Genomic DNA, 24,174 nt, shown 5'->3' on the forward strand with positions numbered 1-24,174 from the left:
ATATTTTTCACGTTTGGTAACATTACTCTTTATCAAAATTTATTTCCGCTTGAATATTTATGGCTATGCTAACCTATTTTCATTTCTGCTAATTTACAAATATCAAAAAAAATCTAAAATTACTTATTAGTTTACTGCTTAGAATTCTTTTACTTATAAATAAAGTTGGCATAATTTATGTTATTTATTTATCCTTTCATTCATATACTTATTACACAAATACTAGTTGCAATCTCATACAGTCCTCATACTGTATTTTTGTAGTAGGATTTTAATAATGGCTTTTAATGAATAGCCAGGCTTTTGTTTTTTTGTTTTTGTTTTTTTAAAGATTTATTTATTTATTTAATTCCCCCCCCCCCTCCCCTGGTTGTCTGTTCTTGGTGTCTGTTTGCTGCGTCTTGTTTCTTTGTCCGCTTCTGTTGTTGTCAGCGGCACGGGAAGTGTGGGCGGCGCCATTCCTGGGCAGGCTGCTCTTTCTTTTCATGCTGGGCGGCTTTCCTCACGGGCGCACTCCTTGCACGCGGGGGACACCCTTGCGTGGCACGGCACTCCTTGCGCGCATCAGTGCTGCGCATGGCCAGCTCCACACGGGTCAAGGAGGCCCGGGGTTTGAACCGCGGACCTCCCATATGGTAGACGGACGCCCTAACCACTGGGCCAAAGTCCGTTTCCCATTATAGCCAGGCTTTTGGATGAGAGAGGATGGGAGATCAACCCAACAAAATACAGGGTTCTTCCATCTCAGTGTATTGATCCTAATAGGGCTCACTTACCTTGTCAAGTAGATGACAGTACCTGCAGGGATGGGGCAATGCTTCCCAGGAAGCTTTGTATGCTCTAAATCAGCATTCACTCTATAGTGCTATTTCTCTCCTAGCTGGGATTCACAATCCTGGAATCAAGGGGTGGAAATGCAAGTGGTACCACTCACTATTATCCCTGTGATCCACGAGGAAAGTTTTTGTTTCCTGTCCCTGCAACCTTAAGGTCAACTGGTCTTCAGGTCTTTGTCCCAAAAGGAGGAGTGCTTCCACCAGGAAACACAAATACGATTCCATTGATCTTGAAGGTAAGACTGCAGCCTGCTCACTTTGGTTTTTTCATACCTCTGAATCAAAAGAGAAAGAGGGAATTACTGTACTGGCTGGGGTGATTGATCCTATCAAGAGGAAAAGGATTGCTACTACACAATGGTGGTAAGGAAGAGTTTGTCTGGGATGCAGATGACCTAGGGAACCTCCTTTTATTCCCATGCTCTGTGACTAAAGTCAATGGAACACTGCAACAAGTCAACCCAGGCACGACTATCAATGGCCAAGAATCTTCAGGAATGAAGACTTGAGTCATCCCATCAGGCAAAGAAAAACGGTCAACTGAGGTGCTGGTTGAGGGTGAAAGGAACGTGGAATAGGTAGTGGAAGAATGTAGTGATGGATAGGTACTTTGCTATGTGACCAGTTACAGAAATGAAGTCTACAGTGGTCATGAATATTTATTCCTAGCTAGCATTAATAAACAATTTCAGTAGAGCTTTAGGATAGAGGATCAATAGGCAAAAATCAGGCTAAAATAAAATTTATACCAGATAAGCTTGATTTTACCCTTTGGGTGAATTCATGCTTTATTGATATCTACCCATTAAATTGATTTATTTTAATATAAGAAAGCAATACACAGAAGATGGCAATCACCTCTTTCTTTCATACACCTACTAAAACCACTCTATTTTGTAAGTATACCTATCAATAAATGAGTACAGTTTTCTCTATGACCTTGATCTCTAAAGTATGAAGTTTACGTTTATAGTCCAGGCACATTCTAGTCCTAGAAATTGAAGCTACTTTACTACAGTGTGGTACAAGTATATAAAAACTGTTTCATGTTTTTTAGGATTGTTGTGAGGCTCAAGGAGTCTATATATGTAAAATATTTGAGAAGTGCCTGGCACTAAGACCACATTTGGGCACTGTCTTCATTTTCAGAATCCACAGGTGGCTGTTTCTTCTTAGTGTATTGTGTCCTGAGTCTTTATCATAATAAAGATATATCCTCACATCTCAGAATCCTCTAGTTTCTGATGTAACCTATTTTTTTGCCTGTTCTTCTCTTGAACACTTAGCATATTCCTGCTTTTGCCAAGACTGCAATAAAGTCAGAGATTGATCTTTAATTTCAAAACCACATCTTCATTTTTGAATCCTCAACCAGTTTGTCATTTCTTTACTTTTAAGATAAATGTAATGATTATCATGTTATGCTTTATTTATCTCAATCTTCATAAAATGATGCTAAAAACATTGAATTCTGTCCTTGGTGTCGTTTGGGCAGCTTATATGTTGCAGCATTAGTTTCTAAATGCTGCATCATGAACTTGTGCAGACAGGCTACAAATTCAGTGACTTTGGTCAGGACAGATTCCCAAACTCCAATTCTGGAAATTCTGAATAGTTTGTCCAAATGTGACTCACGATTCATATTTCTAAACATTTTGACACCTGATTCTGATATTCAGCTAATTTGAGAGGACGAATGATCTTAGTTGTTTATGTAATTGGTCAACTTTCAGAGACTGAGTTCTTTTGTTCAATTTCTCGGCCTTCCCTTTTCAATAATGCCTGAAAAACTCTATCTTTATATCAATTGTTGTAATGTATTTTGCTGTTTAACATTTGTTCCAAAATTTTCATTAACTAGAAAGTGTCATTAATAGCTACAATTTAAAAAATCATTGTGGTTTTAGTAATTGCTTGTTTATGTTTTTGCTTCTAGCCTTTGCTCTGGTCTTAGTTAATGAGATCCCAGTGTGGAGAACAGAGCTGTCTCCACATTGTGGTTAAGTCTGAAAGACATCTGTTTCAACAATTCTTGTGTTCCTCACCATTTCCTTATCATCTTGGGAGAGGTAACTCCATCTAGTCTTAGAAGATATTGGATGAAATTTTTGATGCATCTCAAAACCCCCATTCTCTTGGGTACACTCCCTGGGTCTGTGTTGTCCACCCTGATGGACGAAGATGCCAAGTTGGAATTGGTGTAAATAGTGGTAAACATGGGAACTTATAGGTTAATCAAATGTAAAATATTTGCTGGAGAAGAGACACAGGAGTCCTGCTATGGAAATAATAAAGGGCAATATAAATTCCCTTGCTTAAGTGGCTCTGTCTTTTAGTGTATGGTGTCCATTGTGACCATTTTATTGTTTCTCTCCAGCATTTTGTTCTCAAAAAACTTTTTTAGCAGCAATAAAAAAAGAAAAATAAATGCTCAAAAGCAAAAATTAATGAATAGTTTTCTTTTTAAAAATGGGTCTATCTTTTTTATAATTTAAAAAAGTTTCCAAAATATTTATGTTACATAAATTTTACCAAAAAAATTGCACCCAACCTCTTCCACATTTTGCCACATTAACAACATCCTTATTTTTTGTGGTATATTTGTTATCATCGATGAACACATTTTGGAATATTGCCACTTGGCAATGATTTTAGTTTACATTGCAATTTACACTATCTTCTGACCAATTTTGTAAATTATGACAAGACATACAATATCCTGTATCTGTCTTTACAGTGTCATTCAGGATGATTCCCACATCCTGAAAATGCCCACATAGGACACCTGTTTTCCCCTCTCTCTCCTCTCAGAAACTCCTGTGCCCAGTTCTCCATACCAATGAGAAAATTTCTTCCTTTGCTAGAATCATATCTATAATAGAATAACAGGAAGTCTACTCTATCTAGTCCATCATTCATTCTCCAATCCTTAGGATTCTTGGATGGTGATGCCAACTCTGCCTCCAACTGAGAGTGGGATTAGGTCCCATGTGGCAGATGGATGGGACTACATTGCTTGCAGGTATAGTCCCTCTTTTTTTATTGAAATGTTCATTGTCCATCATCATCTCCTTGTTAGTTGTCCTGGGTGAGTCCAATAACCTCAAAAGTAGGTGTTGGTAACTGTTGAGATAAACAGTTATGACTGTCACATGGACAGCCCAAAGTTTTGTGTCTTGGACATAATCTTATCAGCTCTAGTACTAACTCTAGGTTCAAATAGGAGGGGTAGAAAGGCCATATTTAGGGAAACTGAGTCCATCTCTGTCACACTGGGGGATAATTTCCGAAGTAGGGTTCAGTGGCAGGGCACCAAACTGCTGAGTTATTTGCACTGCTTTTAGGTCTGGATGTCTCCATGGCTCTAGGGTGCCCTGCTATTTAAGGCAATATTTACTTGGGCTGTCAATGAGATCCTGTGGAAATGTGCATAAGCATGACCTCTGGAATGACCTCCCAACTCACTGTGAAGTCTCTTAACCATATAAACTCATTTTAGCCTTTCCCCCTCTTTGTCAAGGTCTTTCTCCAGTTGCATTGCTGCTTGGTGTTTGGTAGTAATCCCTCACTGCCAGGCAGGCTCATGCCTCTGAGTTGTGTCCTACATTGGTGTAGGTAATGAATTTATATGCTGAGTGTAGCTTAGAGAAGGTCACATTTGAGCCACGGGTAAGATCTCAATGATTTCCTTTTTACAAAGAGTAGAAGATAACAAAATTATAACTTGCACTAAAGGTTTATTGAAACTTACAGTATGATAGGAGGGCTAACCTCATTGAAACCAGAACATGAGTGACAGAATACTAGCATCTGTACCTCAGGGAAACTTTTATTTCAATAGCACTATTCCTAACACCAATTTACCACATGTATCTGCTGAGGTTGTATTTAAGTATCTCTGACATGTGAGATTTCATTTAGATCAAATGGGAGTTCTTCTAAATTAATTTTGTTTATCTTTAATTCCATGTTTTTTGGGGGGCAAGTATGAAATATAAAGTGACTTTCTTTTTCTCCAATAGAAAAAGAATGGTTTTGCAAACAGTTCAATGATGTCTCTTATCCATCAATAACCTAAGATGCTTCCATTAGAAAATAGTTTAATGCCAATAGTGAGCTCATTTTTCATCATATTATAAATAACTTTCTGGATGAACCTGCTCAAGATGCTGTCCTAGACTTTGTCCATGGCATTTGGTTGAGCCACTTCCTGGCCCCACAGTCCACCATACAGCCAAACCACCAGGGCCTGGAGGGCACCCCCTGATCTCCAGCCTCCCCAGGAGGATGAAGTGGCACCTGGCAGTTGCAGGGTGTGTGGGAGTCCATGTCCTCCACTGCGCCACCAGATAAGCCTCCCCTCCTGTGGGCCCCCAGAGAAGAGATCCAGCATCAGGCCCTTTGGTTGTGCTGCTCAGGTGTGACGCTGACTCTGTCACAGTGGCCTTGACCTTTTTCACAGCCTTTTTCACAGGCAGGTACTTCTGGGACTGACCCTGGCTGGCACCTGGGGTCACAGTGGCCAGTGCACGTGCACTGCCTCTGGTGGGCCTGGGCAGCACCTGGACAGCATGGACACTGCACGAGCACACCAGCACAGCCAAGGGCATCTTCTTCAAAGTTCTGGAGGCCAGGGTTCAAAATCCAGGTGTCGGCACAGGCAGTGCCTTTGAGGGTGCGAGGAGAGTCCCTCCACACCTGGGGGCTCCCAGTGCTTGGTGGTGCCTGGTGTGGGGGCAACTGCCTCTCTGCCCATCTTCACACCACCCTCCTCTGTGGCTCCAGTCTCCACGTCCCCTCCTAAGAAAGACACCAGCCCCTGGATTTGGTCCCCTATTCTAGGACGACCTCATCTTAATTTAACTAACTCCAACTGTAGTGACCCGATTTCACATTCTGAGGTTCTTTGTGGGTATCAATTCTGGGTGGAAGGGGAGAGAAAAAGCTTCTGAAGATTCATTCTGCTGGAGGTCCAATGTCTCCTATTGTTAGTACTATTGGAAATTCAGTAAAAACTTCAATACTGAAGACAAATGTTCGATGTCTGTGATAACGATAGGAAAGTTTTCTGCAAAGCAAAATGTGGTGGTAAGAATAATTTTCTTTCCTATTTAAGAATGCAAAGATGATGAGATTTTCTTTTATTTGATTTTGGTAGAAAGTTCTTCATATTTTGATCCAAGAAACCTGTGTTATTCTAGTCATTCAAAGAGAAACTAAGCTGATCAAAATTTACAAATGTTTATATACATAAATATTATAATACATATATATTAAAATATATGTCTAAGCACACATATCTGTACACACATGCTCACACATGCACACACAGTGTAAATGAATAGGGACTTAGACAATTTGATAATGAATAAAAACAAAATAATCCATTCCGCACATTCTCTCGTTGCTAAGTATAGTATAATTTCCAACAATTTTTGAGTCTTTGTTCAAACGCATAAAGTAATCAAGGTGCTTTCTATGTTGATGAGCATTTTGTAAAGAAATCATGTAAATTTTTCTGAAATTATACTCAAAATTAGTTGGGACTCCTTAATCCCTTTATTCAAACAACTGGGAAATTCCAGCTTGTACTGTTTAGCTAGATCCAATTAGTAACTGGAAGTTTTCAATCAGGTTGTTATTAAAATATAGAAAACAAGAATAAACAGGGTGGACTCAATCTATGAATTTTGAAATTCCCTGATGCAAGTCGGAATATTTGGTCTGACAACGCAAGTAGATTTTCCTTCAGTTTGTTGGGTATGAAATTTTTGGCACCATAGGAGAGTTGCCAGTTTCTGGAGTCATTCATTTTCTGTATGTTTACCCACGTGGATTTCTGAAAAATCCCTGCATTTCTCACTGCATATTTCTTTGGATCCCATTTAAATGCGTCTGGTAAGTTGAGTGCTCACTTATCTTCAGATGTATTCTTCCATTTCAAATACTAATTATTTATAAATTTCTCTGGGCTCTTTCTCTCTGACCAGCAGAGCAAGATTTAATGGAGCCCCCTTCTTAAAGTCAATAGCTTTAATGATATCTGCAAAATCACATCACAGCAGCACCTGAACAGTGTGTCAACAACTGACAGAAGGCGTGAATATACTAGGGACAGGAGTCCCCAGGCTTTTTTAGAATTCTTCCTAACACAATGTGTTCTTTTTAAATCACTTATCAAAGAATGATTGGGCCTAAATTGGATCTTTGGGATTGGGAGAGCATTTGGAAAATTTCACTTTTAAAAATCATTATATGACAGAAAGCTTGTTTTCCAGCTGCACTGAAACGTTAGTGGCTTCCACTATGTCTGCATCTTTGGAGAGTTATAGCTTGTAAAATGACCCACAAGTACCTGCTAAAATGAAAAATTAATTCAAACTCTTGTTCCATGGATTCTCATAGTATGTAACCTAATCATACTTCCATCGAATTAATATTCCCCTTGGAACATGCATGTTCTGCTTTCACACTCTGTTTCATTAGTCATTCTTAAATACCCAGGACCATCTTTTCCCAAGTCCTGTTCATTTTCTGAAGTGCTCTGCACTGGGCTTTGAATTCCAGCCCCCTCCTCTATTCACGCATTAGGTCAACTGTCCCCTACTTGAAGACAACATTTCCTTACTTCACATTTTACGTGGACCCCTCTGGCACAGTTACCCTTCATGACACGTCCTCATTTGTTATCCTGTCATCCATGATGGCTTTAAATTTTTGAATGTGTAAGAATGGGAAGGAAATTATATTGCACTGATGCAGGAAAGCCTATCAATTAAGTAGTAGAAATTCAAGCAAAATAAGCAAATTTAAGAATGTATATTAAATGCAACTTCGTGGAAGAGGAGGAAAAAATACAAGGGTGGAAAGAGCAAACCTGAATTAATTTTTAACATCTTCTAAATATAAATACATGGTGAACTAAGAACAGGGCAGATAACTGATAAGGAATACCTTCCCTGATGATGTGGGCGTCTGCAGCACCATTCCTGAATGCTGGGAGGGGACCCCTCCTAAGGTAAAGTGCTCATAAGGAGACAAAGTACAGGAAATGAACTTATTAATTAGAATTAGAACAATACATGCCTTAGGTCATTCTCCATCAAGGAAAACCTCTTAGGAATTTTGGAAAAAGTCTGCAGGAAAAGATATACTCATAGTTGTGGAAGAATTTTTTATTCATATAATTGTTAAAGTGTCCTAAATTTTCTCTTACCTCTGACTGTTCGTGCAGAGGGTTGATCCTGGAATGGACCAGGTTCACATTACCCTGCCTTTCCTGAGTAACAGCTTAGCTCAGAGGAGGAAATCTCAAAGAAGCAGGTTAGTAATGGCTGCAGAAATGTTACTTGTTTACTGTGTAACCTCCCAGTAAAATGAATCGTTATACTTGTACCTAATTTAAGATCCTATGCCTAGAAGGGTTCATGATGGTGTTATTTGCATAATTCTAAAATTATCATTGGTTTTGGGTAGGAATAAATGAACTGCTCTATCAGACCTTTTGAACTGAAGCCATTTTACCTATGACCACTAGGTGGAGGTGTTACACTTCATGTCTCCTAATCACTACATAAGTGATTTTAGAAAGTGGTCGACTAAAATGATAGTCCTAAGGGTGACTTGTAAGTATTTGGTGACTCATTTCTGAGGGTAATACTGCACTAAGGGCAATGCAGAGGACTAGATTGGGATATGTTAAGTGAGGTTCCCTTGGGATGTTGAAGAGGAGCTTCAAATATCTGTTTATAATTTAGAATAGACTGAGATAGATACAGAACACGTGCACTACATCTTAATCTATCCAATGATATGAGTATATTCCACCTAGGTTTTGGCACCATATTTATAACTTTTATTTAAGTTACGATATTACACTTACAAATGTATGTATTTTCTTACAAATTCCTTTTGTTTTCAAGATGGGCACAGTTGATTTGAAAGAGTACAATTGCTGATAAAATATTTAATTTTCTGAATTGTGCTGAATATTGTTGAAAATAGTGGTGCTAAGTTATTTAATTGCCTTTAGCAGGTGAGTAGTTACATTTCCTGTGGTCTTGATATTTTTATCTCCTTCCACTATTTATCTTTACAACTCACTGCACAGGAACATTTGCCTTTATACTCTCTATTGATTTGCATATGCTCCTCGGGGACTTGGTTGTCTGCTCAGAGCTCTATTAATGCATTTTCCCTGGAGATGGGGCTTGAGTACATCAGTCGGGTGAGCAAGATGATGTCACATTCCCAACTGCTCATCCTGCTGGTGCTCTGGGCCTCAGGTGAGAGGTTTAGAAGAGTATTATCTTTATAAATTTGGAGAATGCTTTTAACATGCAGAGTGAGGAAACCATTTCATCTAAAGCAGATCTGAATATATATGATAAATAAGAAAACCTACATTTAGATACATATTTTATACATTCATGATTTAATGTATCCTCTATGTTCTTTTCTGGTTGCAGGTGCCAGTGGGGACATTGTGATGACCCAGTCTCCAGGCTCTGTGGCTGCATCTGCAGGAGAGACCGTCACCCTCAAGTGCAAGGCCAGTCAGAGTGTTAGCAGCTACTTAGCCTGGTACCACCAGAAACCAGGACAGGCTCCTAAACTGCTCATCTATTATACATCCAACCGGCCATCTGGGGTCCCTGATCGATTCAGTGGCAGTGGGTCTGGGACAGATTTCACTCTCACCATCAGCAGATTCCAGCCTGAAGATTCAGGAGATTATTACTGTCAGCAGCATAACAGCTATCCTCCCACAGTGCTTCAACCTCGAACACAAACCTCCTCCCCAGGGCTGTAGGGCAGTGAGTCTTGCAGCACCAGCTGCTTCCTCCTCAAATTGACTTGAATAGGTTTGCTTCCTCCATCTGTCTGAGAAACCATGTCCTTTAGGGAAGGGTACTATAGAAATCTTTCTTTCACTTGGTGAGATCAAATGACAGGGTGAATTGACCCTCTAGGCTAGGGATTTTTTAATATTTTACACCCTGATGCATTGATTCTCTATTCATTGTACATCCTTAATATTTAAAATTTTATCATCTTCTTTCCTTATCCCTTGCATCTTCTTCCTTCTCCCCCATCATCCTCCAACTCTGGTCCTTCCCGAAATTAAATCCGTGATCCTTCATATTCAAAACTTCCCCTATGGGAGGGCATTTACCTCCCTTACACATTTCCTTCACTGGACCCTTTGCCATCCATGCCTTTATTTTCATTGCCACAAAAGATGATTTGATTTCCTACTCTACCTTCTTTTTTATTTAGATAACTATTTTCAATTCTTATTGCCATCAAATAGTAATTTTGTGTGCCTTAATATACTATACTATTGAAGAATGCTTAGGTTATAAGGGATGATGCTCAGCCAATGGCATATGTTGATTTTAGTTTGGCCACTCTTCTGTGGCTGGAACTGAAAGCTCCACTCCCAAAATATGGGGGAGGAAGAGGAAGAGACAGTTGGGCACCAACTTCAGCTATTCATGATTAAATTCAGTGGACAAAAATATAATCCTAAGAACAGCTGAAGAACAAAATTGTTCAAGTGAGAAAGAGGCCAGTAGTTGGCATCTTAACTCTCTGCCTGGCAGAGAGAAAGCAGGGTGGACTGAAAATCACAGTGCTGGTGGGGACCGGCTTTGGTCCATCCAGGCCATATTGCAGATCTAGCCTAGGCCCCAGCCCCACCTCTACAGGGAGGAAGCTGGGGCCTGTGGCAGCTTCTCTAGGAAATTACTGGCCAGGTCTCAGAGGCATGTGATCACCTGATGTTGGCGATGCAAGTCACCCAGTGCAATTCTGTGGCTGGAATTGCAAGTTCCATTCCCAAAAAGAGGGGAGGAGAAGATGTTTGGCCACTGCTTTCAGCTACTGATTAGGAAATTTGGCTGGCTAAAGTATAATCCTAAGAATACCTAAAATTTGAAACTGTCAAAGTCTGAAAGAGGGCTGTTGCCCTCCACTTTGACCCTGCCCCCAGAGTGAAGGGTAACAGGGCTGAACAAAAATCACATTGACTGTAGGAACCAGGTTATTTCACCCAGATCACCCTGCAGCCTTAGCCCAGGCTTCAGCCCCACCTCTTGCAGAGAGGATGCTGGCGGGCCCTGCACAAGTCTATCCAGGTAACCTCAGGTACATTAGGCTGGCAAACACTGAATAATTGGAAGTCTACCAGGGTAACTGTGGTCATCTTTGGACCCAAACTGCATAGATTGTTGCCCACACCTGCAGCTCCACCCCTACCCAAGGCAAGAGAGAAAGGGGTGTGAAGCTTCCTCAGTCTCTCTGGCAGCTACAGTCTAGGCCAGCACAAGTAGTGTTATTCCACAAAGCTGTGACTTTGTCCCTACCCCTGGCAAAGGAGAAAGTTGGAAGAAGCTTCCTTGGTGCCTTGTAAAATGAGGGCATCTTCAGCCTCCATATCTTGTAACACCAACTACATCCTTGGCTCCTACTACACAACCAGCAAGGCAGAAAGGGCAGGAAGCCCTAAACTAAAGTGAAAAACTACACCCAGAATAAATACTGTAGTAAGCCAGATGCCAAGACACCAACAAAAACTTATAATCCCCACCAAGAAACAGGAAACTATGGTCCAATTAGAGGAACAAGATAAGCCTCCATATTATATAAAGGAGTTGAGACAACTTATCATATATGTTCAAACAAATCTTCTTAATAAATTCAATGAGGTGGCGAAAGAGATTAAGGATATTAAGAAGAGATTTGATGAGCACAAAATAAAATTTGAAGGCATACATAAAAAAAAAACAGATCTTATGGGAATGAATGGTGCAATAAGTCAAATTAAAAAATATTGGAATCATAAATAGCAGATTTGAGGAGGCAGAAGATAGGATTGGTGGATTTAAAAAATGGCCTCTGAAAGTGAACATACAAAAGAACAAATGAAGAAAAGAATGGAAAAATTTAACAAGACCTCAGGGAACGAATGACATGAAAAGTCATGCAAACATACATCTCATGGGTATCCCAGAATGAGAAGAGAAGGGGAAAGGGGCAGAAGGATATTGAAGAAATAATGGTAGAAAATTTTCCAACCCTATTGAAGGACATAGATATCCCTGTCTAAGAAGCCCAGTGTATTCCCATTCAAAATACTCCAAATAGAACAACTTCAGACATACTCTGATCAAAATTTCAAATGCCAAAGACAAAGTGAGAATTCTGAGAACAAGATAAAAGCAATGCAAAAAAAATTAGGATACCCAATAAGACAGAGGGCTGATTTCTCACAAGAAACCATGGAGAGAAGAAGACAGTGGTATGATATATTTATGATGCTACAAAAGAAAAATATCCATTCAAGCATCTTATATTTGGCAAGATTATATTTCAAAAATGAGCATGAGTTTAGAATATCAGAGATAAACAGAATTTGGGAGAATTTCTAAAGAAGAGACCAGGTTTTCAGGAAACACTAAAGGGTGTGCTAGAGCCTGAAAAGAAAAGACAGGAGAGAGAGGCCTGGAAGAGAGTCTATAAATGAATATTATATCAATAAAAGTACCAAATGTTAAGAGCGGTAAAAATAAAATATCACAGATAACACTCAAATAGGCAGGAATAAACTTAACCAATTATACAAAGCACTAATATTCAGAAAACTGCAACTCAATGTTAAAAGAAATAAAAATGGCCTAAATAACTGGAGGAACATTCCATTCTCATGCTTTGGAAGATGAAATATCTTTAAGATGTCAACTCTACTCTAATTTATGTTTAGATTCAATGCAATCCTGATAAAAATTCTACCAGCATTTTTTAAAAATTGAAAATGCAATTATCAAAATTTTTTGGAAGAGTAAGGGGGCCTGAATAGCCAGAAACATTTAAAAAGGAAAAGCAAACTCTCATCTCCAGATTTTAAAGCATGTTATCTAGCTATAGTGGTAAAACAGCATGGTACTGGCATAAAGAAAGACACATAGACAAATGGAATCCAACTGATGCTTCAGAAACAGACCATCACATGTATGGTCAAGTGATTTTTTTACTAGCCTGTCAAATCTACACATCTTGGGCAGAACAGTCCATTCAACAAATGGTGCTGAAAGAACCAGTTTTGGCTAACTGGATATCTATAGCCAAAAGAAGAACAGAGGATCCATTTCTCACACCTTATCCAAAAATTAATTCAAAGTGAATCAAAAATCTAAAAGTAAAAGCAAGAACCATAAAGCTTCTAGACGAAAATGTAGGAAAATATCTTCAAGACCTGGTGGTAGGTGGAAGATTCTCAAAGGAGATAAGAGGAGGCCAGGTATGGACTACTGATATTTAGTGTTGTATAAGTGTTTAATTAGCTTTACTGTATAAGTGTTTAATTAGCTTTACTGTATAAGTGTGGAAATGTATACAATGGATCATAATACATAGTGATTAACAGTTAATTTATAAAAGAAGATGTGGCTGAAAATGGCTGTCTAGGGATGTAAAAGCCAGTCGACAGAATGCTAGAGAATATTCTAGGAACTGAAAAGCATGGCAAACCAAGAGGTGGATGGAAACTGTGTTGGGTGGTACAAATGCAAGAATGTCCTTTGTTAGCTGGGGCAAATGTACATCATTATTTCAGGGTGGTGGGAATGTGGGTAAGCATGGGGAAAATAAAGCTGGAGTGAACTGTGGAATGTGGTTAGTGGCAATTATATACTATTCTTGTGTCTATGCCAAAGATGTTCTTTGTTGATAATGGGGCAGGATGCAAAATGTGTGCCAAATGTATACTATGAAGGTGTTAATAATCAGATGACATTATCTTACCTGTAACAAATATCCCGCCACAGTATAATGTGTTGCTGAGGGTGTTGCTTGGACATTCTGCACATGCACATGATTGTTTTATGGGATTACAACTTTTATCATAAAAAATATATTAAAAAATAATAACAGGGTGTTTTGGGGGAAATACACCAAATGTAAGATAATGACTATAATTTGTAGTAAGATTTTGACAATATTCTTTCTTCATGTGCAACAAACATCTCACAACAATGCAAGGTGTTGGTGGAAGTTTGATGTATGGGATTCCGGTATGATGTTATGCATGTTTGCTTTGTAAATTCACAACTTTTATCATACAATTATTGTTTTTGTGTCTTCATATATAAATGATACAAATATAAAAATAATAATAGGGTGGGTTGGGGGAAAATTCTTAGGTTAGTAGTAATATATTGACAATGCTCTTTAATAACTAGTTAAGGTTGTGCTGGGGTGTTCCCAAGCCCTGAGCGGGCTGTTTCAGGGGCATGCAGGGTGGGAGGTGTCTGGATGTCGATTTGGTGAGACAGTGACTGAGGAGATTCTTGTGAGAGGTGGAATTTTGGGTTTCTGACATGGAGGTCAGAAGTTGTGGGTAGGACCCTTCCCCCTAGGGCTGGCATCCCAGCTGCAGCTATCCCTGAAGTCTTTATTGTGCTGTGGTGTTCCCAGGCCCCATGTTAACCAGATACGTGGTTCCCAGGTCTGTGTCCCCTAAACCCTGGTGGCCCATGCTCCAGAAACACACACCTTGAGTCTCCAATATCACGGACTTCCCACACCTGAATCCACTGCACCCTGAGGTCCATCTGAGGTCCTTCATTGCCCTAGCCCTCTGCATTTTGTGTTGTATTTTTTTCTCTCTCTCTCCTTGAACTTGGAGGAGTGTACCAGATGACTTGGGGAGAGTCTGGGAAGAAAGGAGAGATGATTCTGCTGAGAAAGCGTAATTTACCTAAATGTCCTGAGATAGGAAACTTGGTCTGGGAGAAGGTGGAGTCAGAAAATCAATTAGAACTCCCTAGCATGCCTAAGGGGGAGGGAATGTAAGACGTGCTAGCCAAGCTTCCAAGAGCATATTTGGGGTTTCTGGTGAGGTGTAGGTGCTCTCACGCTGGAAATAAAGAGCCATAGTCTTCTGTGTTGAGTTGGTTCAACAAGGACCTACCTACTTGAATCTTCTACTGGACCTGTGAGGCAGTTTTCCTGCTGCCCTGGGAGAGAGAGAAGTGAGGAAGGGAGAAAGGGGGATGGTCAGATCCCTAAGCGTACTGTTTAAATGCAATGAGGATTCCTAGCTTGAAATGTTGGTTCTTTTTTTGTTTGTTTTTTGTTTTTGTCATGGTTGCTAATATTACATTGTTTCTAGGTCTTTTCTCCTGTTTTATCCCCCAAGGTTCTTTCTCATTTATTTAGTTTTTTCCTTTTTCTTTTTCTTGCTTGTTTCTCTGCTTTTCTTTGCCCCCCTTTTTTCTCTTCCCTTTTTTTCTTTTCTCTCTTTTTCTTCTTTTTTATTTTATTTTCTTTATACAATAGGTGCTGCAGGGAGTGCTCCATATTTGCTGTGTTTCCTCATCCTCCATTTCCTCTTTTCTCTGTGTATTGATTTTGGCCACCTACACTATCCCCATTCCCTTACAACTTTCTATCCTCCATCATTTATGGTTTCTCTTCCATTCCACCTCCCTTTCTCTGGCCCCCAAATTGTCTGACTTTTAAGTTCTAATATCTTTGTTCTGTTTTCTCTCTTTTATCTACTCTTGATATTATTGTCTTTCTTTCCTCTTTCCCTCTCTCATGAAAACACTGGCCTTTTAATTCATACTATATTCCTCCCCATATTCAGTTGACTGTCTCACTATAGGTACTCTACTTACTGCTATAACTCTATACAACTTGTATGGGTCTAATATCCATTCTCCTAGATCTCACATTGTTGCTCTGTTAACATTTATTACCAATAGAACTTTATGTATTTTCTTAACTTACTCATTTTGCTCTCCCTGTCCCTAATGTTTTCCTTCAAAGTGAACTTAGCCAGCAACAAGAAAATAGAGTAAGAAGAACAAAGTGACTAAGAAAGACATAACACTTATGCACAGACAACAACTAATCAATCTCCAAGACTAGACAAAGAAGCTAAGGAACTGATTAAACCCACCAAGATAAAATGATGACCAGACAGCAACAAAAAACTACAAACTAAACAAATAATCAGGAAAACATGGTCAAATCCAATGAACAAACTAAAAACCAGGAGGAGGAGCAGAACATCAGACAAGTAATTAAAGATCTCAAAACATACATAAGAGACCAACTTAAAGAAGTAAAGGAAGAGACTTACAATATGAAGAAATCACTTGGAGAGGAAATTGCAGAAATACACAAAAAGATAACAGATATGATAGTGATGAACACCACAGTTCAAGAAATCAAAAATACACTCTCAGCAAATAGCAGCAGAATAGAAGAGGCAGAGGAGAGAATAAGTGATGTGGAAGACAGTACATCTGAAATCAAACAGATAGTAAAACTGATAGATAAAAAGTAAAAAAAATCCAACTGGGACTTAGGGACCTGAATGACCATGAAAAATGCACAAACCTATGTATTATAGGCATCCCAGAAGGAGAAGAGAAGGGAAAGGGGACAGAAGCGGTGTTGGAGGAAATAATGACTGAAAAATTCCCAAATCTGCTGAGGGAGATTGATGTAAATGTCAAGGAAGCACAACCCACCTCAAACACCATAAATCCCTAAAGGCCTACCCCAAGAAATATACTTCTCAAATTATACAATGCTCAAGACAAAGAGAAAAGTCTAAAAGCAGCAAGAGAAAAAAGAAAAATCACATACAAGGGAGGCTCCATGAGATTAAGTGCTGATTTCTCATCTGAAACCATGGAGGCAAGAAGGCAGTGGTATGACATAGTCAAGGTACTAAAAGAAAAAAATTTCCAACCAAGAATACTCTACCCAGCTAAGCTAGCATTCAAAAATGATGGAAAGTTCAAAATATTCACAGATAAATAGAAAATAAAAGAGTATGTCAACAAGAACCCTGCCCTTCAAGAAATATTAAAGGGAGTCCTGCAGGATGAAAGAAACAGGAGAGGCAGAGATGGAGGAGAGTGTAAAGCAACCAAAAAGACAAGAAGTGAAGGAAAAAAACAAAATATGACAAACACAAGTCCAAACAAAATATGGCTAACATAAAAAATTCCTTGAAACTAATAACACTGAATATCAATGGATTAAACTCACCTGTCAAAAGATTCAGACTGGAAGATTGGATAAGGAAATATGACCCATCTATTTGCTGTCTACAAGAAACACATCTTAGACCCAGGAATTCAAGGAGGTTGCAAGCGAATGGCTGGAAAATAATCCTATAAGCAAACAATAACCAAAAAAGGCAGGAGTAGCTATATTAATATCAGACAAAATAGACTTTAAATGCAAAATGATTTTGAGAGACAAAAAGGATACTACATATTAGTGAAAGGGATAATCTTTCAAGAAGAATGAACAATCATAAATATTTATGCTCTTAACAAGGGCACATCCACATATGTGAAGCAAACACTGGAGAAACTAAGTGAAAGAAGAGATGCCTCTACAATTATTGTGGGAGACTTTAATATACCACTATCAACTTTGGACAGAACATCTCAAAAGAGAATCAATAAAGAAACAAAAACTTTGAACAGTATATTAGAGGAGCTGGACCTAATAGACATATACAGATCATTATAATCAAATACAGCAGGATATACATTTTTCTCAAGTGCACATGGATCATTCTCCAAGGTAGACAATATGCTTGGCCACAAAGAAAGGCTCAATGAATTCAGAAAGATCAAAATCATACAAAATAATATCTCTGATCACAGTGGAGTGAAGCTGGAAATCTGCAAGGGCCAGAGGCCCAGATTTCACAACAAAATATGGAAATTAAACAGCACACTCTTCGAAAAACAGTAGGTCAAAGAGGAAATCTCAAATGAAATTAATAACTACCTTGAAACTAATGAAAATGATAACACAACATACCAAAACTTATGAGACACAGCAAAAGCAGTACGGAGAGGGAAATTTATAGCCATAAATTTATACATCAAAAAAGAAGATAGCTAAAATTGAAGACTAATGACACATTTGGAGGAATTAGTAAAAGAAAAAACAACAAAGTAACCCCGCAGGAAGAAGAATGAAAGAAATAACGAAGATAAGAGCAGAACTAAATGAAATAGTAAATAAGAAAGCACTTGAAAAGATAAACAAAACCAAGAGCTGGTTTTTTGAGAAGATCAATAAAATTGACAAACTCTTAGTAGACTAACAAAGAAAAAAAGGAAAGAAGATACAAATACACAAAATAAGAAATGAGAAAGGAGATATCACCCCTGACCCCACAGAAATAAAGACTATTATAAGAGGATACTTTGAAAAACTATATTCCCACAAAAATGAAAATTCAGAGGAAATGGACAAATTCATAGAAACACATAAGCAGCCTATATAGATGAAAGAAGAAATTGATAATCTCAACAAACCAATCACAAGTAAAGAGATAGAATTAGTCAGTAAAAACGTCCTAACTAAGAAGGGTCCAGGGCAAGACTGCTTCACAGGTGAGTTCTACAAAACATTCCGGAAAGAACTAACATCAATCTTTTTTTTTTTTAAATAAAATTTTATTGAAATTTATCACTCATACATGAATATACATAAACAATAAGTGTACAGGAAAAGTTATGAGCTTACAAAACAAGCATGTGTATCATCTTACAGTGATCTCATACATCAGATCTCCACCAACACCTTGCATTGTTCTAACATCAATCTTGCTGAAACTCTTCCAAAAAATTGAAACAGAAGGAACATTACCTAACTCATTCTATGATGCCAATATTACCCTAGTACCAAAGCCAAACAAAGACACCACAAGAAGGAAAATACAGACCAATTTCTCTAATGAACACAGACACAGTAATCCTCAACAAAATACTTGCTATTCAACAACACATTAAATGAATGCTACACCAAGACCAAATGGAATTCATTTCAGGTATGCAAGGATGGTTCAACATAAGAAAATCAATGAATGTAATACACCATATAAACAGATTGAAGGAAAAAAACTACATGATTTTATCTATAGATGCAGGAAAAGCATTTGACAAAATATGGCACCCTTTCTTGATAAAAACACTGCGAACAATTGGAATAGAAGGAAACTTTCTGAACATGATAAAGAGTATATATGAAAAAGCCAAAATTTTTTCAAAGGTGAAATCCTAAAATCTTTCCCTCTAAGGTCAGGAACAAGACAAGGATGCCCACTCTCACCTCTTCTATTTAACATTGTCTTAGAAGTACTCACTCGAGCACTGAGGCAAGAACCATATATAAAAGGCATTCAAGTTGGAAAGAAAGAAGTCAAAATTTCATTATTTGCAGATGACATGATCCTATACATAGAAAACCATGATCGGTCTACAAAAGAGTTTCTAGAACTCATGAATAAGTTTAGTAAGGTCGCAGGTTATAAGATCAATGTGCAAAAATCAGTAGCATTTCTCTACATCAATACTGAGTAATCTCAGGGGAAATCAAGAAACAAATACCATTTACAATAGTAAACTAAAAAAATGAAATACCTAGGAATAAAATTAACTAAAGAGGTAAAAGACTTATACACAGAGAACTATACAAGACTGTTCAAGGAAATCAAAGAAGACCTAAATAAGTGGAAGAATATTCCCTGTTCATGGATAGGAAGACTAAATATTATTATGATATCTATCCTACCAAAACTGATCTGTACGTTCAATGCAATCCCAATAAATATCAAAAGAGCATTCTTTAATGAACTAGAAAAATTAGGTATGAAATTTACTTGGAAAGGAAAGAGGCCCCAAATAGCCAAAGACATATTGAAAAAGAAAAATGAAATTGAAGGACTCACACTACCTGACTTCAAAACATACTACAAAGCTACACACTACAAAGAATTAACTTTATTGAACATTCAGGGTCAATTTTTCTTCTTGCTCTTGCCCTTGACCTTGGCTGTTATAAGGACTGGAGCAGTTACCTGGTACAGAGTGGAGGAGGTCTTGTTGATATAGTATAGACCAACCATGGAGAAGATGAAACAGGTGGTGACACAGACTTGGTGGATGAGGCCAGATGCAAAAAAAGCCAACAATAGGCAGAAGTATTGGCACAAGGAGAGACACACAGACCAATGGAACTGAATTGAGAGTTCTGATATAGATCCTCATATATATAGCCATATAATATTCAATAAAGCCACCAAACCTTCTCAACTAGGAGAGAATGGCCTATTCAACAAATGGTGCCTGGAGAATTGGATATCCATATGTAAAAGAATGAAAGAGGATTACCAACTGACACCTTATACAAAAATCAATGCTATTTGGATCAAAGACCTAAATATAAGAGCCAAGACCATAAAGACTTTGGAAAGCAGTGTAGGGAAGAATCTACAGGACCTTGTAATAGGAAATGTCTTCATGAACTTCACATGCAAAGCAGGAGCAGCAAAAGAACAAGTAGATAAATGCAACTTCCTCAAAATTAAAGCCTTCCTCACCTCAAAGGAGTTTGTCAAGAAAGTGAAAAGAGAGCCTACACAATGGGAGAAAATATTTGGTAACCATATATCCGATAGGAGACTTATAACCTGCATATATAAAGAACTACTATATCTGGAACATAAAAAGGCAAACAACCCATTTAGAAAATGGGGAAAAGATTTAAACAGACATTTCTCCAAAGAAGAAATACAAATGGCTAAAAAACACATGAAAAAAATGCTCCAAATCTCTAACTATTAGGGAAATGCAAATCAAAACTACAATGAGATACCATCTTACTCCCATTAGATTGGCAGCTATAAAAAAAACAGAAGATGTCAATTGCTGGAGAGGATGTGGAGGAATGGGAACACTCATCCACTGCTGGTGGGAATGGAGAAGGAGCCAGCCATTCTGGAGGACTGTTTGGCAGTTTCTCAAAAAAACTAGCTATAGATTTGCCATATGACCCAGCAATTCCACTGTTGAGTATATACCCAATAGAACTGAAAACAAGGACACAAACTGATAGATGCACATCATTGTTCATAGCAGCATTGTTCACTATTGACAAAAGTTGGAATCAACCCAAATGCCCATCATCAGATGAATAGATAAATAAAACATGGTATATACATTCAATAGATACTACTCAGCTTTAAGAATGAATACACTAAAAACACACATGATAAAATGGATGAATCTTGAGAACCTTATGTTGAGTGAAGCAACATAGGCATTCAAGGACAAATACTACATGACCTCAATGATATGAAATAAGTAAACCAAGCTGCCTCAGAGAGCTAGAGACTGGATGACAGGCTTAAAAGAAATTGGGGGGTAGAGGAAGGATGTAAGCTGACACCTACATGGGTGAAATCTATGATAAGCTGGAGATAAGTATTTGTAAAGGAAGGGATACAATGGGGGAATAGGGTGACCTTTGGGTGGGGCTTTGCAGGCTTGAGGGGGGCTAGGGATGGGAGGATGGGTAATATTGCCCAAGAAATTGGGGGATGGTTGGGTAATATATGAACATAGGAGATTGTCAGGTATTTTGTTGAGAGTATAATGCTGAGAAAACTTTTTTAAAAATATAATAAGGAAGGTTACCTGTTTGAGATACATAAAGAGGATAATCCAACACAGGACAGGCTCCTAGGGAGTATGTGAGTGCTCATTTTGCCATAGTGGGTTATATCATTGGATAGAGACCCATATAGGGAAACGGACTTTGGCCCAGTGGTTAGGGCGTCCGTCTACCACATGGGAGGCCCGCGGTTCAAGCCCCGGGCCTCCTTGACCCGTGTGGAGGTGGCCCATGCGCAGTGCTGATGCGCGCAAGGAGTGCCCTGCCACGCAGGGGTGTCCCCCGCGTAGGGGAGCCCCACGCGCAAGGAGTGCACCCATAAGGAGAGCCGCCCAGCGCAAAGGAGGGAGCAGCCTGCCGAGGAATGGCGCCGCCCACACTTCCCGTGCCGCTGACGACAACAGAAGCAGACAAAGAAACAAGACACAGCAAAAAGACACAGAAAACAGACAACCGGGGGGAGGGGAGGGGAATTAAATAAATAAATAATAAATCTTTAAAAAAAAAAAAAAAAGAGACCCATATAATGAGAGTGAAGGTATACCCACATCCTAGGGAGGACTAATGTTCTCAAATAGAGGGAATTGTATCTCTCGAGAGAAATGGTTGCTCCCAATATATTACAGCAGTCATGCATGTCAAGCCCTCAACACTGTTGCAAGTATCTCTGAACATGGCGCTTCAAGCAATGAAGATTGACTGTCACTGTGGGCCCTAAGGGGAGGGGGAAGAAGGTATCGAATAGATGGAACCAATGTAACTGTGTGGGCAATAGAAGTGTTCCACAAGATTATGCAAGGATGGATATAAAGACATGTAAAATTACACCAAAAATATATCGTGTCTGATAGGCTAAAATGTAAATCATAACGTAAAACATAAGGTAACTAAAAATTTAGAAAATTGTATAGCCTAAAATATAAACCACAATGTAAACCCAAATGTTACCTTGTTTGAAAGCTATTGTCTCAATATCTGTACATCAGTTTCAGTAAATATAGTATGAATATGTAAAAAAGATTATTGCTGTGGAAGGGAAAAGGGTTTTATGTTGGATATGTGGGAGTGCTGTATATTGTATATATGAATTACTGTGATCCAAAACTTTTGTGAAGATAAGCTTAATAATTAAGAAAATAAAAAAAACAAAGGACATAGACACTGAGGAAAGGACGGAAGAAGTTGCCTTGCCAATTTGAGTACAGGGCGACACTTATTGCAGTGATGGAAGGCAAAACATCAAAAACAAAGCTTTTTCATATTTAAATTTTTTGATGCCCCAATTTATTTTTACCTTGATTTTTCTAAATTAATATGTATTCTATATCTAACCTTTAAACTCATCACTGTATTCCATTTTACTATTAATGAAACGTGGCAATATATTGGGCTTCATTTTTGAAGAAGTTTTGGATCACAGAGAGGTTGAACAATGGCAGGGGATGAATACTAGTGTGGGATGTTATTGACAGGGGACACATGGTTGGCAGGGAGTTCTACAGGGCTTATATCCAGGGTACATAAAAATTTTTGGATATTTTTATAGTGGTTACAACTAAAAATTACAACTGATGGAGTGCTGATTTCCTAGCCAGAGGAGCACTATCACAGTCCCTAAAGGAACAGCAACAATTCCCCAAGTGCAATGGCAAAGACCAAAAAAGAAGGAAGGTCCAACAATGAGCCCTTGACACTAATGACTATGCTTGTGAGCCTGCCTGTGCACCTGAAATAAGAACAAGGCCTAGAGCTGCAGGATGCCTAAGAGTTACCTCCTGAGAGCCTCCATGTTGGTCAAATATGGCCAGTTTTGAAGCCAAACTCAGCATGTAAATGTGTTGCCTTCCCCACAGAGTGGGACATGACCCACTGGCACCTCCCTGGCAGGGATGAGCCTCCCTGGCACCAAGGGATTACTACCAAGTACCAGCTGATGATAGAACTAGAAAATGACCTTGAATAAAAGGGTCAACTTGGACCAGCAGAATATCTCAGTCTACATATAATACCAGGAATTAAAAATGCTTTTGACTTGAATAAAAGGGGGAAATGGAAAGTACAAATAAATTTATATGGTCCTGAATCTCCAAAAAGAGCCAGGAGGTTATCAGAGGGGTTGCACTTATGCATACCTCAGCAGAGTCCCAGATACAGATAAAGTAGATACATCCCAGGTATTGGATCTTCTGAGGGCTACAGAGACCCACAGGTTCTATGGTCATGGCAGATGGAGTTCAGTGTCACTTCAGTTGGCCCTATATTGGAGTTTATGTTTCTGTGTGATGGAACTGGACTCAGATGTGATCTTTGTCCACAAGCCTCTCCTGTTACTTTTACCAGAACTATTCTTGATGCTGGGATTTAATGTATACCCAGGGGACCTGAATCTCTGGACTGACCATGCGATAGCCAGGCCCTGAACCCCAACAGACTTGCAACTCCTACACTCTGGTTTATTGGACTTACCCCACTCAGCTAACATGGAGACAAAGAAGGTCAACCACCACACCAGGGAGCCAAGAGTGCCTACAACTGAAAGCAGGAGAATTGCATCCAGCATCCATGTGGAATCTAAGCCCCCTCTTGATATAGATGTGGAATGGACACAATCATTCTAAGGTCCACAGGATGAAGGAATAGAGTATGGATTAGAGTGGACTTACTGATATTCTATTCATGAACTATTGTGGTTAGTAATCGAAGAAAATGTGGCATTGGTGTGGAGAATGTGGCCATTTTGGCTGCTGGGGTTAGGGAGTGCGAGGAAGAGATGTGATGCGGGGGCATTTTCAGGGGCTCGAGTTGTCCTGGGTGGTGCTGCGGGGACAGTTACCAGACA

At 38.9% G+C, this 24,174-nt stretch overlaps 1 gene segment (V, D, J or C); it reads left to right on the top strand.

Annotated features, from left to right (window-relative positions):
• Positions 1–9,040: 9,040 nt before the first annotated feature.
• LOC101424113 (immunoglobulin kappa variable 3-20-like) lies at positions 9,041–9,648 on the top strand. The segment is given in 2 exon segments: positions 9,041–9,121; positions 9,305–9,648. Coding segments are annotated over 2 exon segments (393 nt in total).
• Positions 9,649–24,174: the final 14,526 nt, after the last annotated feature.

This window comes from Dasypus novemcinctus, chromosome 17, assembly GCF_030445035.2.
Source record: "Dasypus novemcinctus isolate mDasNov1 chromosome 17, mDasNov1.1.hap2, whole genome shotgun sequence".
NCBI lineage: Eukaryota > Metazoa > Chordata > Mammalia > Cingulata > Dasypodidae > Dasypus > Dasypus novemcinctus.